This window comes from Loxodonta africana, chromosome 6, assembly GCF_030014295.1.
Source record: "Loxodonta africana isolate mLoxAfr1 chromosome 6, mLoxAfr1.hap2, whole genome shotgun sequence".
NCBI lineage: Eukaryota > Metazoa > Chordata > Mammalia > Proboscidea > Elephantidae > Loxodonta > Loxodonta africana.
In genome coordinates, this window is record NC_087347.1 from 55,258,135 (window position 1) to 55,273,176 (window position 15,042).

Consider the following 15,042-nt stretch of genomic DNA (forward strand, 5'->3'; position numbering starts at 1 on the left):
GGAAGTGTAGCACCGACAAACAGCAACAGCAAAGGCAGGAGACCAGCAAGAGACTGGTAAGAGAAGGGGCGGTGGGCTTTCCGCCCCACAGAGCAAGAAAGCTGAGTGCCTTCAGGCAGGAGGCTTGCTGCCGAAGTATGGTGCCTCTGGGCACTTGGTGGGACTAAGTTTGCCCTGAGGCTTACTGGCAGAGCGGTGGGCCCCTGGGTACTTACTGGTAGAGCTAAAAGAGCTTTGTAACACTTGCCCAAGCAGGGCAGAGGAAGAGGGGCCAGAAAGAGGCGTGCCTGTGGACATGGCTGAGAATAGGCTGTCCTGACTGAAGAACTATATATCCTGAGAGTTCCTGAATCTGAAGTGTGACCTGTTACTTCCCTAAAAGGCCCCATAATTGTGAGTATTGTCCGTGAGTTCTGTGTAGCCACTGCAACGAATTATTGAATTCAGCAGAGAAGCAGAGTACTGTCGGAGGGAGAGTTGGTGTCAGAATTGGTAAAAAGGTTGGAGGATACAGGCATATCTGACCTCCACCTCATAGGAATCAGCCTCAGGCTCTTGATCTTGATTCTCCTTCCTCCTGGTGAAGTTAGAGGAGGTCAGACACCACCACCACGCCATTTTTACAGAGACCAACAAACATTAACAAAGTAGGAGAAATATTATCTCTCATCAGTCAAACATCTGGATATGCTTCCATATTCTATCTTCTCTACAGAAGCAAACATTTGCCATTTTCTATTTTAGCAGTACGTCTCTGTTAATGACACTATAGAGGCACACAGATTTCAAGTGCATTCAATACTAAGCGTTATAGCACATTTCTTTTAGAAAGAGAGGGAGTTATTGAGCTTTCATTTCCACTTTCTAACTATACGACTGGCTCGGGTTATTTCTTGCCCATTTCAGAGTAATAACAATAGCCAACAAATATGCTTCTATATTTGACATATAAAATCATTTAACCAATTTATTTTCATTTAAAACTTTCTCATCCAGATTTTTCTCTAATAACTATATATTTTAACAAAACTAGCTAGTTTCAAGGCATGGCTTTTACTAGGTCTTTTTTTCTAGGTTATCAGAAGCTAACATTTTTTCTGCAGCTTGTAGAGAACAACAGTGGGTTTACCCATTGCCTTACATGCCCATAAGCCAGCAGGCAGCAAGGCCCCATAACCACCTATGAGTCAGTCTTCTACACAGGATGAAATTTCCTGCTCTTACCACTAATGTATTCTTTTCCTTTCCAAAGCAAAGGATACTTTGAAATACCAGGGTGTTGTCTCTACCACACACTTCAATATAATTTCACTGTGGGAACAAATGTTAACAAATACCATAAAAAATCCACTCATGAAGAAAATAACTGAGTGTTTAATATTTATTCTCCACAGATACTGCAAGTAGGGGGAAGACATTTCTGTTTAGAACTTAAACTTTAAAATTTAAAAACTAAGTTATTATTCACTAATACTTATAATCAAACCAAAGCCAAACCAAATCTGTTGCCCTCCAGTCGATTCCAACTCATAGCAACCCTACAGGACAGAGTAGGACTGTCTCACAGGGTTTTCAAGGAGCAGCTGGTAGATTCGAACAGCCGACCTTTTGGTTAGCAGCCAAGCTCTTAACCGCTGTGCCACCAATAAAGTAATCTTTGTTTTCCTAGCATCCTCAAGAGTAATATTGATTGAATTATTCTAGAATGTTTAGTTGTAAATTCTATAATAAAATCAACAGTAAACAGATCTTTTCCCACACAGCTCTCATCAGCTTCCATACATTTGAAATGTGCTTGCCTAACAAGTTTGGCAGGTGTTAACATTTGCTTTTAGTTACTTTCTGTCTTGGAAGAAGCACGGCTAGAATATTCCTTAGAAGAAAGGGTGGCGAGACATCTCACATACTTTGGACATATCATCAGAAGGGATCAGTCCCCGGAGAAAGACAACATGCTCAGTAAAGTAGGGGGTAAGCGAAAAAGAGGAAGACCCTCAACGTGATGGACTGACACAGTGGCTGCAACAATGATCATGAGAATGGTGCAGAACTGGGCAATGTTTTGTTCTGTTGTACACAGGGTTGCTGTGAGTCAGAGTCAACTCGACTGCACTTAACAACAATTCATATATGGTTTGAGTATATGGTGTGTATATATATGTATATATATGGTTTGTACAAATACTATTGCTTCCATATTTAATATATAAAACCATTTAATCTAAGTAGTACTATCCTACCCAATTTATTTTCATATTAAAACTTTTTCTTCAGGGCTTTTCTCCATGATTATATATTTTTACAAAACTAGCTAATTCCAATGCATGGCACAAAAAGTGTGTAATCAGGCAATCTAAAATGGAAAATTAAATGGTTTAAAAACCACAGAATGCTGGGAATGGGATGAACCACAGAATTCATCCAATTCAGCCCTATGGTTTCAATGATGAGGAAACTTTAGCCCTAGAAAATTACTCCATGAACTGTGATGAAAAAGTAAAAAAAGAAAAAAAAAAAACTCAGCTTCACAGTTTACTTAAAACATTAATTTTCAAATGACATTCCTCTGGGTATACGGCTCCTTGGGAAGATCTCAAAGGCCCCCTGGGGGTAAAAAGGTACTAGGCTCCCCATCTCCTCTTCAAGTAGATCAGGTTTCCTTTTACCCATTTCATCTTTGGGGATTCAACATAAAATCCCACTGGAAGAAGGAAGGCCACTACTTTAACATAGTCCAATAAGCACTGCTTCAGATAGCTTAGTCAACTTCGTCTTATTTTTTTCCAGTTCCTAACTACACGTTTTTCATTCAAACACTCAATAGCACCATGGCCAGGGGAGGAAGTCAGCGAGAGGTTCAGTACTGTGGCCCTCAAACAACAGGACTCAGAGGCTAACCAGGCCAGGCTCCATTAGGAGTTGCACAGACCCCAAAACTGTCACAAGCATAGCCATCGGGGTGGTGCCGTGAGTACTGTGGCTCAAAAGCACTGAGGACAGCACCATGTTTATGACAGGTATTGAGAACTCTGCATGGTGCTCTTGTACCGGCTTTAGGAAACCGGTCTGGAACACTTAAGCAGACCTCACCTGATTTCGTTTATTTTTTCATCTTTGACAGGGAACATTTCACTTATGCAGTCACAAATCTTTACTAAAGGAGGCTAAAAAATCTGTGTTTCTACCTAACACGCATATCACCTTTCAATTTATCTAAACATACAGGAAGAAACACTTTTCTCACAATAAAATTTAAAGTACTGGGCCAGCCAGTCATTTTATCTGATAACTATTACCAAAAAAGTTGTTAAATTAAAAGTAATTACTTGTATTTTCTTTTTAATCATAGAGTAAACATTTTGTTATAGGAAATACCCCTTAGAGGATCTTTTTAGAACTGAATCTATTTAAAGACCCATGGATTATAAAATACAGTTGGACTGACATTTATTTAGCAGATCTCTAAAAAAATTTTTGACAGTAAAAATTTTAAGTTATTTTTAAAAAAAGACTTATAAATTATATTATGCTATAAAACACTCTGAAATGCAAAGGTTAAAAGTCTAAGTACAAGAAAAGGAAACATATTCTTATAACCTATCTCCTAAAGACACAAGTATCTAAAATGTTCAACTGTAAACATACATTTTACTATTTCGGTCTTCTTTAAAAGGATCAAGGTAAAATACTCACAGTTACTTATCACTCCTCCCAGTGGATCACCTTTAAAGTCAAATTCAATATCCATATATTTGCCCTGCCAAAGAAAGACTCTGTAAGTTCTCAAATCCATCCAGAAAAAAAAAAAAAATCAGACGGTATTATCTTCTTGGAGAATAGCATAAACCAAAAACTAAATCCACTGCCACCGAGTCGATTCCAACTCATAGTTGATTCCAACACATACAGCATAGCATGGTAAACCCTTATTTATTTTTTTAATTGTGCTTTAGGTGGAAGTTTATAGTGCAAATAAGTTTCTCATTCAAAATTTTACACATAAATTGTTTTGTGACACTGGTTGCACTCCCTGCAATGTGTTAGCACTCTTCCCTTTCCCTTTCCACCCCAGGTTCCCTGTGTCCATTCATCCAGTTTTCCTGTCCCTTTCTGCCTTCTCATCTTTGCTTTTGGGCAAGTGTTGCCCATTTGGTCTCATATACTTGGTTGAACTAAGCAGCATGTTCCTCATGTGTGTTGTTTGTTTTTATAGGCCTGTCTAATCTTTGGCTGGAAGCTGGACTTCAGGAGTGGCTTCAGTTTTGAGTTAGCAGGGTGTCCAGGGCTAGTCTCTGGGGTTCCTCCAGTTTCTGTCAGGCCAGTAAGTCTGGTCTTTTTTTGGTGTGAATTTGAATTTTGTTTTATATTTTTCTCCCACTCTGTCCAGGGCCCTCTATTATGATCCCTGTCACAGCGTAAGCCCTTAGTTATATGCATTTATTTTAGTGTAATTAAGAACTGCACAGCTTATGGAACCATGACATAAAACAAAACAAAATAATACCTCCATAAATAATTCATACTAAATTGTAAACCATTAGCCCAAAGCTAATACACCCTGCTGGTAGTATTTAAAAACACATTTCAGCTATCGCATGACTTTTCCATTTTAGCCAGGGGTTTCAAACTTGTGAAGAACACATGTATTCAAGAATAACAACTGGGAAATAAGAGGCAGCCCTTGTATATGCACTGGCCAAGACAATAAACTATTTCATTTTAGTAGGTAAAATGTGTTTTAAGCCATGGCTAGAAACAACAAACACACTGAACATGGATGAAATGGAGCACTCAAAGTTCTGTTTTTTTATCTACTCAACCAAACCCATGATTATGTGGTGGTCCAGAACAGATTTCAAAGACTGAGGACTCTTATTCTTGCTGACTTTTAGCTAGATTACACAGTAATACATAACCCAGTTTCGTGTTACACTTTATAGATGGTGTCTCAAACATACAGAAACATGGAGTTTCAAACTGTGATTTCTAAAGAATTGGCCTATCCTTGCCTAGTTAAAGAGTAACAAGTAACCCTGACGGCTGTTTCTTGTTTGGAAAAGGATATGCTAATCTCCTAAGTGAAGCCTTTGGTTTTGTTTCACGTCCTACCTTAGTTAATAGTCAGATAGATGGCTTGTAAATAATTCTCCCCAAGAATACTGTTGACTCTAATTTTCAAATGATGTTTAAGGGAGAAGAAACACGATCACATAGCACTCAGCCAATAATGCAATTTATAACTTTTTATTAGTTCATGCATCCTCCCTCGCCTTCTCCTTTTTCATTGTAAGGAGTCATCTGCACTTGCAAGTCATCATCATGCATTCATCAAACGTCCACCAAGCTACCTCCTCGATACCGAAGTTGACGTAGTGGAGAAGGCACAGCTTCTGCCCTCGAGGAGTTTATAGTCTAGTGGGTCAAACGGGCTTTATGGTGTAGGCGGTACATCTTACAGTGGGCCATACTGCTAGGTGGGCGCAAAGAAGAGGGAGCAACAGGAGAGCAGAAAAGATTTCCCCGAGGAAGCCTACCTCAACTTAACCCTGAAGTACTGGGAGGTTAGCCCGGCAAAGAGGTGGGTGAGCGGGAAGGAGCAGGCATAAGAATTGGCATCTCTGAAGATGATGAGTAGGTAAATGGGCTGGAGAGGGAAGCTGGAGCACATCATGACTTTTGAGACATTGTCCTGAGAACAATGTGATGCCACAAAAGGTTTCTAAACAAGGATGCCATGATCAGACCTGCCTATTCACAAGATTGCTCTGGGTAAAGTGGAGAATAGACTGGAAAGAAGCAAAACCAAGTGCATCAAACATGGGAGAGATGTTGGCGGATTTAACTGTTGTTGTTGGGTGCTATTCAACCCTATGTGACAGAGCAGAACTGCCATGTAGGGTTTTCTAGCCTCATTTACGGGAGCAGATCTTTCTTCCATAGACTGGCTGGTAGGTTCAAACTGGAGACCTTTTGGTTAGCAGTCAAGCATTTAACTGTTTTGCACCACCAGGCCTAGGGGTAGCAAAAGAGAAAAGTAATAGATATGAGAGCCGCCCAGAGAGTAACGAAGACAGGGCCTGATTGGACATGGGAGGTAAGAGAGGAATGGGACCAAGGATAAAAAGTCCAGGAAGATGGCCCGGTCAACTGAGTGGATGGTGATGCCATCCATGATGGTGGGGACACAGGAGGCGGAGGAGCTTCAAAGGCAAGGAGAAATAGTAACTCTACAAGATTTAGAGGCTGACCTTATAGGAGGGGATAATTTAGATAGAAGGTGGTCCCTGGGCACAGGAGGTAACAGGACCTTGAGCACAGGTGGAAGGATTAGCGTGAGCCAGGAGTTAAGAGTCTTCCGGTGTGACAGGAGGGTGTGTATACAGGTATATATACAGGCAAGGCACCAGGAAGCAGAGTTAATTCTGTCTAAAAGCGTGTACTGTTGCTGCTGCTGTTGTTGTCATTTCTGTGAGAATAAAGGGTAGGCGGTTCGAAGGGCCTCGAATAAACACTGTACAGAATGGAAAAGGAAGCTGACTAGGGACAAACAAACTATTGGACAGCACTGTGATACCAGAATGACATTCTTCCTGTTCAGCCATATCTGGTTATTCCCCAAAAGCTTGTTTCTGATCACGTCACTAGTCTATACTCAAAATAACCAGGGACTTCCCAGTGCTTCATTACAGGATAAAGTCTGAGACCCTGAGCCTGACACTCAAAGTTCTCCACGTTGTGGCCTTGACTCATCTTTCCAGCCCTCTGGTAACAGTTCCATTCACCCATCCTCAGCTGTAGCCACTAACCCTGGCAAATGCAGGTCCACTCTGGGTTCTCTCCTCAGGCTTCCTCACACGGTAATGCCAGCTCCTCCTGCTCAATTTTGGCACATTTAAATCTATGGACTAACTGAAGACTGGCCCCTGTCCCAGGCTCCTCCAGCTTCTCTGTTCTGAACATCCATAAGGCTTCATCTGTATAACTCATGGGGAACTTATTACTTTATGTGTTGTGCTTAAACATGTCCAATTTTAACCACTACTGTGTAAGCTTAAAAATAGGTAATCATTCATCAATAAGTATTTTCTGAGTGTCATCCACGGTGCCAGCATTGTTGTAGCTACTGGGCTACCACAGTAAACAAGAGGGCAAAGGTACCTGCTCCTGTGGCCCCTACGCCATACAGCCAATCAACACATAAATGAGAGATGTGAATATAGTAATTCCAGAAACCAATAACCGCCTGAAGAAAATAAAAACAGGATGAAGTCACAAAGTGGCCCAGGAAAGCCCTCACAAAAGCGACATTTGTGCATCGTGCAGAAAGAACTGGAACTGCAAAAGTCTGAGGCCAGGAAGCACTTGGCACGCCTGAAGTCACAAAAGCACCCATGGCAGAGGTGGAGTGAGCCAGGGCTAGGAGGGTGAGGTGAGGTCAGGGTGGTGGCAGGTCCCTGGGAGGCCCCTGAGGGAAGGAGCAGCGGTAGGACTTAGGTTTGCAAAGGACGCCTGCAGCTGCTGGTGGAGAAAGGACTGCCGGCCTGAAGAGGAGAAGCAGGGAGACCAGGTGGGCATTCAAACACAGATTTTAAACTACTGAATAAATATTGTGCTTTTTTATCCTTACAGAATGAGAGGCTGGTAATGAAATTCTCCTAACCCTACAGGTTCTCTACCTCCTCTCCAGTGCCTTGCTCAGCAATCTGTACATAATAGATGTTCAACATACACCTCCCCCTCAGAAAGCCTTGGTTGACGGCAGTGATTTTTCAAAAGCAGTGGGTCTCTTTCTTAACATACGCTCAGTACGTTGAAAAGTCATATTAGAGCTGCTTTGCGGGGAGGTGGCAGCTATGAGGCACCTCCCCCAGAACACTGGTCTAAAATGTCAGCTACGGTAAGCATTAATAACTGTAACATGGCAGGGTCTATCAGATTCCCAGGGACGAGATCGAGAAGTTTATTCTGAGTGTTAACCAGTCAACACAGAGAAAGAAACTGCCATTTCCCTGAAGAGCAAATGTATAGTACATTGACCACCATTATACACAGTTTGATAACTTTAACATTAGAAACCTACTACAAGGTGGCTATGAGTCGGAATCGACTCAACGGCAACAGGTTTGGTTTTTTTTTGGTGTAAAATTATAACATGGGTTTGGCCAAGTTGTATTTAGAGAGTCAAGTTAGAGACCACAAGACAAAGAAATTATTAAAAACTGAGTATGAAATGAGCCTGTAATCAGGTATTAATCTCATATCTTAATACCCGTGTTATAACAGGATTTCTCTAAAGTTACTTACATAAGCCAAAGCACCTGCCAAGCTTTTCAGTAGATTAAAAATATTACTAAGTAGTAATGACTCTTTAAGTGTTTTTCTGCATTTTTAATGTCTGTAACTAAATATATTTGTAAACACACACACACAAAAGTATGTGTCTATGTGTATAATTTGCAAGGAGCTAAAATAAAATCTCTATCACATAATGAACCTTGATCTATTGGAATCACTTCTCTGTCCACACTTCACTTCTAATTCTATTTATGTAATGAGATTAGCCATGTTACCACAACAGGAAAAGGCATGGATCAAATCAGTTATAACTACTTAAGGGGCTAACACGATGGAAAAAATTCCGTCTTACTAGAAACCTTAGCCTTCCACTTTCTAAGCTAGCAAAATTATCTCCATTTGAGGTCATTTTCTTGCCTTAAGCACTGGAAAACTACAATGAGGAAAAAGCTAAAGGGGGCTAGAAGAAGGGGAGAGAAACGATAGGAACAACCCTTTCTCCCTCCTAGGAGGAAAGCATAAAAGATCATCAAACCGGCTCCTTGTGGCACAAGAAACTCAGGTCTGTTCTCTGAGGTGAGAACACTGCCTATTATCAAGTAAATGATTTTTTACTATAAAAATTTACAAAATTGGTTAAACTCAGAAAAAAGATCTATTTCAAAACACCACCATCACACTGGACACATTTCCCCCAGCTGCCTCCAGAAGCGTGAAAGTGCGTGCACAGCTGGAAGACCCAACAGCAGATGTGCAAAGATTTCCAGAGATGGGAGAGGAGGCTGGAGAGGTGGGCCGGGCCAGGTTTCTATTAGTGGTGTGAGCATTGTTCAACTCAACCAAGCTCAAAACATCAATCAGCTTCAATTATCCCTAAAATGTTTTAGAATCCACCCCATTGTTTCTAGTTCTACTGAATAAAAGACTAAAAATGTAGAGTGCCAAAATTTGACACCCATTTTACAGTTCTTTTACTTAATTTCTTAATTACGATTTAAAAAACCAGAACTCAGATATGTGAACAGTGGGGTCACCATGAGCCTGAGTGGACTCAACAGCAACGAACAAGAACATTCTAAATAAGCCTCATCTAAATTGTTCATGAGGTTTTATGGCAGGAAGAGGTAACCAAAAAAAGAAAGAAAGAAAATGGCCTATCGGTCCAAGAAGAATTAAAAAGGAAAATTGCTAAAAAGGAAAAAATAATCCTTATAGTACGTCCAGTGTTTCAATAGAGATGAAATTCTTATTTTAAAAATGTGTCTATTAAGATATATTAAACATCTACTGGTTGTTTAAACATACATGAGCTAAATACTGGTGTTAACACGTATACAAATACTTACGAATCTAGAGGAGTTGTCATTCCTTACAGTTTTGGCATTTCCAAAAGCTAGTAAGAAAGAAAAAAGAAAGATGCATGGTTAAAATTAACAGAAAAATAATTGCAAGCAGAAAGACCAAATATAATATTTGACATCTATAAATCCTGGAAAATACAACTTGTACCAACGACGTTTCTGTCCAAAATTTCCATAGAAATATACTTAACAGAAGTCTTTAATAACTTGCTAAAGCTTCCAGGTCTTATTATAAGTTTTTTTTAAAAAAGAAAGTGCCATTCCTATGATTCATGAAATTTTTTTAGGTATTACTGCAAGCTTAATCTTGTCAAATTCAACACCTTTTAACTCTTTCAGATAATAGTCAATTTAGTGGCCAGCAAGCAAGGCTTCTACACTCTTCCATCATCATTATCACGTATTTATCAGGTGATTTCAGAGACTACGCAATACTATCAAAAATTTTATGGAAACTGGTGAGGTTTTCAGATTATGGAAAAAGACACAAAAAAAACTTTAAATTGTTTAGTTAATTTTAAAATAAAGCAGTGTAAATGTAATTAATTATTTAACTCTGAAATACAGAAAGAATAAGAGATTTGAAAACTCAAGTAGTTTCTAATATGCTGAAAGTGCTTCCTAGCTTCACTAGTTTATGTCCATCAGACCTAAGTGAATCTTTCCAGAAAATAAAGAAAATCAAATTGGCACATAATGCAAAATACAATTTGTTCCAATCTTAGCAGCTTCTGGGAGAGGGGCTCTCCCTCTGGGCTCCCTCTTAAATGAGGGTACATAAAAACCACATGATTGGTGCTGCCTGGGGCAAACATTGTTCCAGGTAATATCCCAGAATCCAAAGGTAAAAGGATTTTTTTTCATCAAGCCTGTGCACAAGGCAGGGGCAAATAAATCTGGACCACAGTACCAAAACCCAATCCTGCTGCAGTCGAGTTGATTCTGACTCACAGCAACCCTACAGGACAGAGCAGAACTGCTCCATAGGATTTCCAAGGAGCAGCTGGTAGACTAACTGCAGCCTTTTAGTTAGCAGCCCAGCACTTAACCACTGGGCCATCAGGACCCCAGACCATGATAGTATTTGACTAAACAAACAAGCAGAAATAAAAATAAAAACAGTTACCATCAAGTCAATTCTGACTCATGGCAACCCTGTGTGTGTCAGAGTAGAACTGTGCTCCATAGGGTCTTCAATGGCCAATTTTTTGGAAGTAGATCACCAGGCCTTTCTTCTGAGGTGCCTCTGGGTGGATTCAAACCTCCAACCTTTTAGTTATTAGCCAGTAACCACTTACACCCCCAGGGACACCTATGTCCACCACCAGCTAAAAGGCTTTAATACACGAAATCTTGATAATGGTAAGGGTTGACCTAGCTATCATGAAAACCATGACACTTTTAGTGTTTTCATAGGCTAGTACTTTGTGGTGGGTGTGAACGTGTAAGGCTGCCAAGTTAGCTAATTTGCCCAGCCCCAAAGTCCAGCTCCAGAAGCTGGTACATAAAGCATGGTTTATTGTGGTTGAAGGTCAAGGGCAATTGAAAGAATTGCTTCAAAAAACTTTACTCAGAGCACCATTTGCAGGCCATAAACCATCTTTTCATCAAACAAATCAGAGTTGCACATTACTAAACAACAGCCCCAAACACTGAAGTCCCTTATTGTGAGCCAGGAATCAAAAACAAGTGTTCCATTATAGAACATCCGAGACGCATTCCTCAATTGTTTTTTTAAGTTCATTGTTCTAAATATTCATTTACAGTAGCTGCTCCAGTGAAAAAGTAAAGCATTCCCATAAAAGATAATACATGCCCACAGTAGACCTTTCTTCCATTTCCTCATTGGAACCTAGTTTCAAATACCACCAAATAAAGAACCAGATTCTAATCAAAGTTGCAAGCTACAGCATTCCACAGTGCTTCTCCTTTAGATCACAGCATTCTTAAAATGGTCATACACAGAAATACAGCATATGCATAGCACTCTAATTTAAAGGCAAAAGACAGAAAACAAAAGTCAAAGATTAGAACACTCAAATGAAGATAAACATTTTCTATAACAGCTTCTCTGTTACTTAACATGTTGACAGGAGGAAAGATCAACAACGTAATAGATGATTTGGCACTTGCTTCTCAGACCTTGGAAACCCTGGTGGCGTAGCGGTTAAATGCTACAGCTGCTAACCAAAGGACTGGCAGTTCGAATCCGCCAGGCGCTCCTTGGAAACTCTGTGGGGCAGTTCTACTCTGTCCTATGCGGTCACCACGAGTCAGAATTGACTCGATGGCACTGGGTTTGGTTTTTTCGTTTCTCAGACCTTTAAAGTATTTTTATGACTATCAATTCACTACCTGAGGGATAAATCTGTGCGGTGTCTTCTTATAATAAAATGTGGAAACTGAAGCAGGGAGATGTGTCTGGGGTCACAGTGAATGCTCAGTATTCCAGAGCCCTCCAGGCATCCTTGGAAGGGAAGGAAAAGCTGGGCTAAAGTATCAGAGACAATGGAGTCTCATGGTGCCAACAGTTACCACCTTCTGCTGCTAACTGCAAGGTTGGTTGGAGGTTTGAGGCTACCCAGAAACACTTCAGAAGAAAGGCCTGACAACCTCGTTCTGAAAAATCAGTCACTGAAAACCCCTTGGAGTGCAGTTCTACTCTGACACACGGGATCACCATGGGTCAAAGACAATGGGACAGAGTTCTGTCCCTCCACACGGGGGGTATGCCCCTCACTTACGACCAGCAGCTCTGCTGTAATCTCTGTTAAATATTGACCTATGACTTTGAACAAGGGCTGAACTAAACTACTCCTCTAGCCCAGTGATTCTCAACCAGGGGTAATTTTTTTTCCCCTAAATTTTATTTACTTGGTTGTTATTGAGAATATACACAGCAAAACACACATCAATTCAACAGTTTCTAAATGTACAATTCAGTGACGTTGATTACACATGCTTAGAGTTGTGCAACCATTTTCACCCTCTCTCTGGTTGGGGCTACTGAGTTGTTTCTCCCCCATTAACATAAACTCACTGCCCTCTAACTTCCCATCTAATCTTTTGAGTTGTTGTTGTCAATTTGATCTCATATAGTTCTTGAAAGACCATAATGCTCAAGGCAGAATTTTTTTTACTAGTTAAACTAAACTACTGTTTGGTTTTAACATGACTTCAGGGGATGGATTTGGTTTAAGGTTTAAGAGGGCAATTTTGACCCCCCAGGGGACATCTGGCAATGTCTAGGAATATTTTTAATCGTCACAACTGGGAAAGGGCGATGCTACTGGCACCTACCAAGTAGAGCTGGAACACTGCTAAACTTCCTACAAAGCACAGGGCAGCCCCCACAACAAACAATTACCTACCCCAAATGTCAGTAGTGCCAAGGGTGAGAACCCCTGCTCTATCCCAACAACTGAGCTAATTGCCAATAGAGATAGCCTTGGCTCACTATCAATGAACGAATTTGATTTATTGTTTCCAATGTAAGGATGGTTTATACCGGTTTATGCCATTCCCCATGCATTAAAGGGGCTCTCTCTGGCCTTGTATTTGGATGGCCAACCATAATATCTGTGAGTTCTAGGGTCAGCTATAGGCTGTTTTCTGTGGTCTTGAAAAAACTAGTCCTTAAGTGTTTCTCTGGCATGGCCTTGGATTCCCTGACAACAGAAATAAAGAGCCACAGGTTTTATCCTAGTGATAAGGCAGCAATGCACTCACAGGCCTCTCATCCAACAAGTCCTTTCCAGCCATCGAATCAAATGCAAATATCAACATTTTAAATAATTAAATAAAAATTAAAAGAGAAAAACTTATTGTAAGCAGGGAAAGCTCCTTTTACAAAAGTTAACTCTTCCCTCCTTTCAGTACCTGAAGCCTTTAAAAGTCCCTAGGATGCAGCTTATTCACTCTGCAGAACTTGGCCCCAATTCTCTTCCTTCCACTTCCTTCCCAGCATCCGGGTGCCCTGAAAATTGGATCTAATGTTCAAATCACACTGACCTAATATACACAGAAAATCCTACCTTCCAGGACTGGGTTGGACTGTAAAAGCTGTTCTTTGACTTGATTAACTTCTGCTCCTTTTCCACAAACAGCTGCTACATAGGACATAACAAGCTTGCTGGCCTCTGTGGATAAAAATAAGGCATATTAATAAACTAATCAGAATTTTTTTTTTTAAATCTTGGAGGAGTACTTGGTGGGGGAGGACCCAACAAAAGTGCTTTCTGGAATAAATAATTTTTCAGAAACCTTTTAAATATTAATGTCTCCAAAAAACTTCATAGTTCTGATCATAAGAGTGCGTGAAAGTTATCACTGGGGTGTTAAGAAAAAAATTGCTAGGTGACATGACCAACAAAATCCCAGGAGAAAATCTTCTCAAAGCAATTATTTATATACAGTTACTATACTAAATATAGATGATTCAAGCCAAAAATAACCAAGTAACCTGGATATCTTTACCACATATATTTTAAAGTTTAAAAGAACCACTTTTCCTCAAAGATATTTTCTAAATCAAACTGGTTTGCCTACATTTAGACCAAATTAAATACTCTTCAACTCGATTGAAAAACTAAGCAGCTAGTAATGAGGGCTTGATAACAAAAAATACAAACCTTTCGGGGCATAGTGATTTTCATAGGCTTCACACTAGTAATGTTTTACCACATAAACTGTTGAAAGAAGCAGGCCACCCCGGGCATACAAATAATTCTTAGCACAAACTGGCATAGTGGACAAAACTTGGTTTGGGTGGCTTAGCCCTTCCCTTATCCGTTCCATGTCCCCTCCCTCAGCATCTGTCTCCTAGAACCTAACACTTTTAATCCCGGTTCCAAGAAATGTTAATAGCTATACAGAAAAGATGGGGCCACAGTGAGTTTGAGGGAGTGAAAGAGTTCTCCTTATTACAAGACTTTTCAGAGCCTTTAATATGATCGAGTACATGGTGGAACTCTGGAAAAGGATATAGAACGCTGCATTTATTTGGCCATCGCATCTATTTTCTGTGCAACTGTCCTAGTTCTAATGTTCTATACTCAGGCTCTGGGAAATGCTCAACTACTAAACGTAGGAAAAAGAGAACATACTGCCTCATCTGGTCAGTCAAGGTGAGGAAACCAATCTCCAAACGTTGCTTTGTCTCAAGTCTTTGCTCTGGTGCTACTGTCAAAGGGCAGAAGACCACTCCCCATGGGTAAGCGATGGTTTCTCCTCCGATGGAGCCAACGGGGCAATGGCAACACTGCCTTTTCTCATGGGATGACCTGTATATTGGTGGCTTCCAGCCCCATCTCCCATAGTTGAGGAAATAATAAATGAACTAGATTGTGACTTTGGTCACATGGCCCAACTGTGCTTTTTAAAGGAG

At 40.4% G+C, this 15,042-nt stretch overlaps 1 protein-coding gene across 4 annotated transcripts in view; it reads right to left on the bottom strand.

Annotated features, from left to right (window-relative positions):
* Nucleotides 1-15,042, bottom strand: part of MYO1B (myosin IB) — a 202,736-nt gene that overhangs the window by 69,922 nt on the left and 117,772 nt on the right. For all 4 annotated transcript variants that reach the window (XM_064286882.1, XM_064286880.1, XM_064286881.1 and 1 more), the window contains exons 5-7: nucleotides 13,691-13,795; nucleotides 9,642-9,688; nucleotides 3,694-3,757 (exon numbers count right to left, since the gene is read on the bottom strand). In XM_064286882.1, coding sequence (XP_064142952.1) covers nucleotides 3,694-3,757; nucleotides 9,642-9,688; nucleotides 13,691-13,795 — 216 coding nt within the window. The remainder of the gene's footprint in view (nucleotides 1-3,693; nucleotides 3,758-9,641; nucleotides 9,689-13,690; nucleotides 13,796-15,042) is intronic.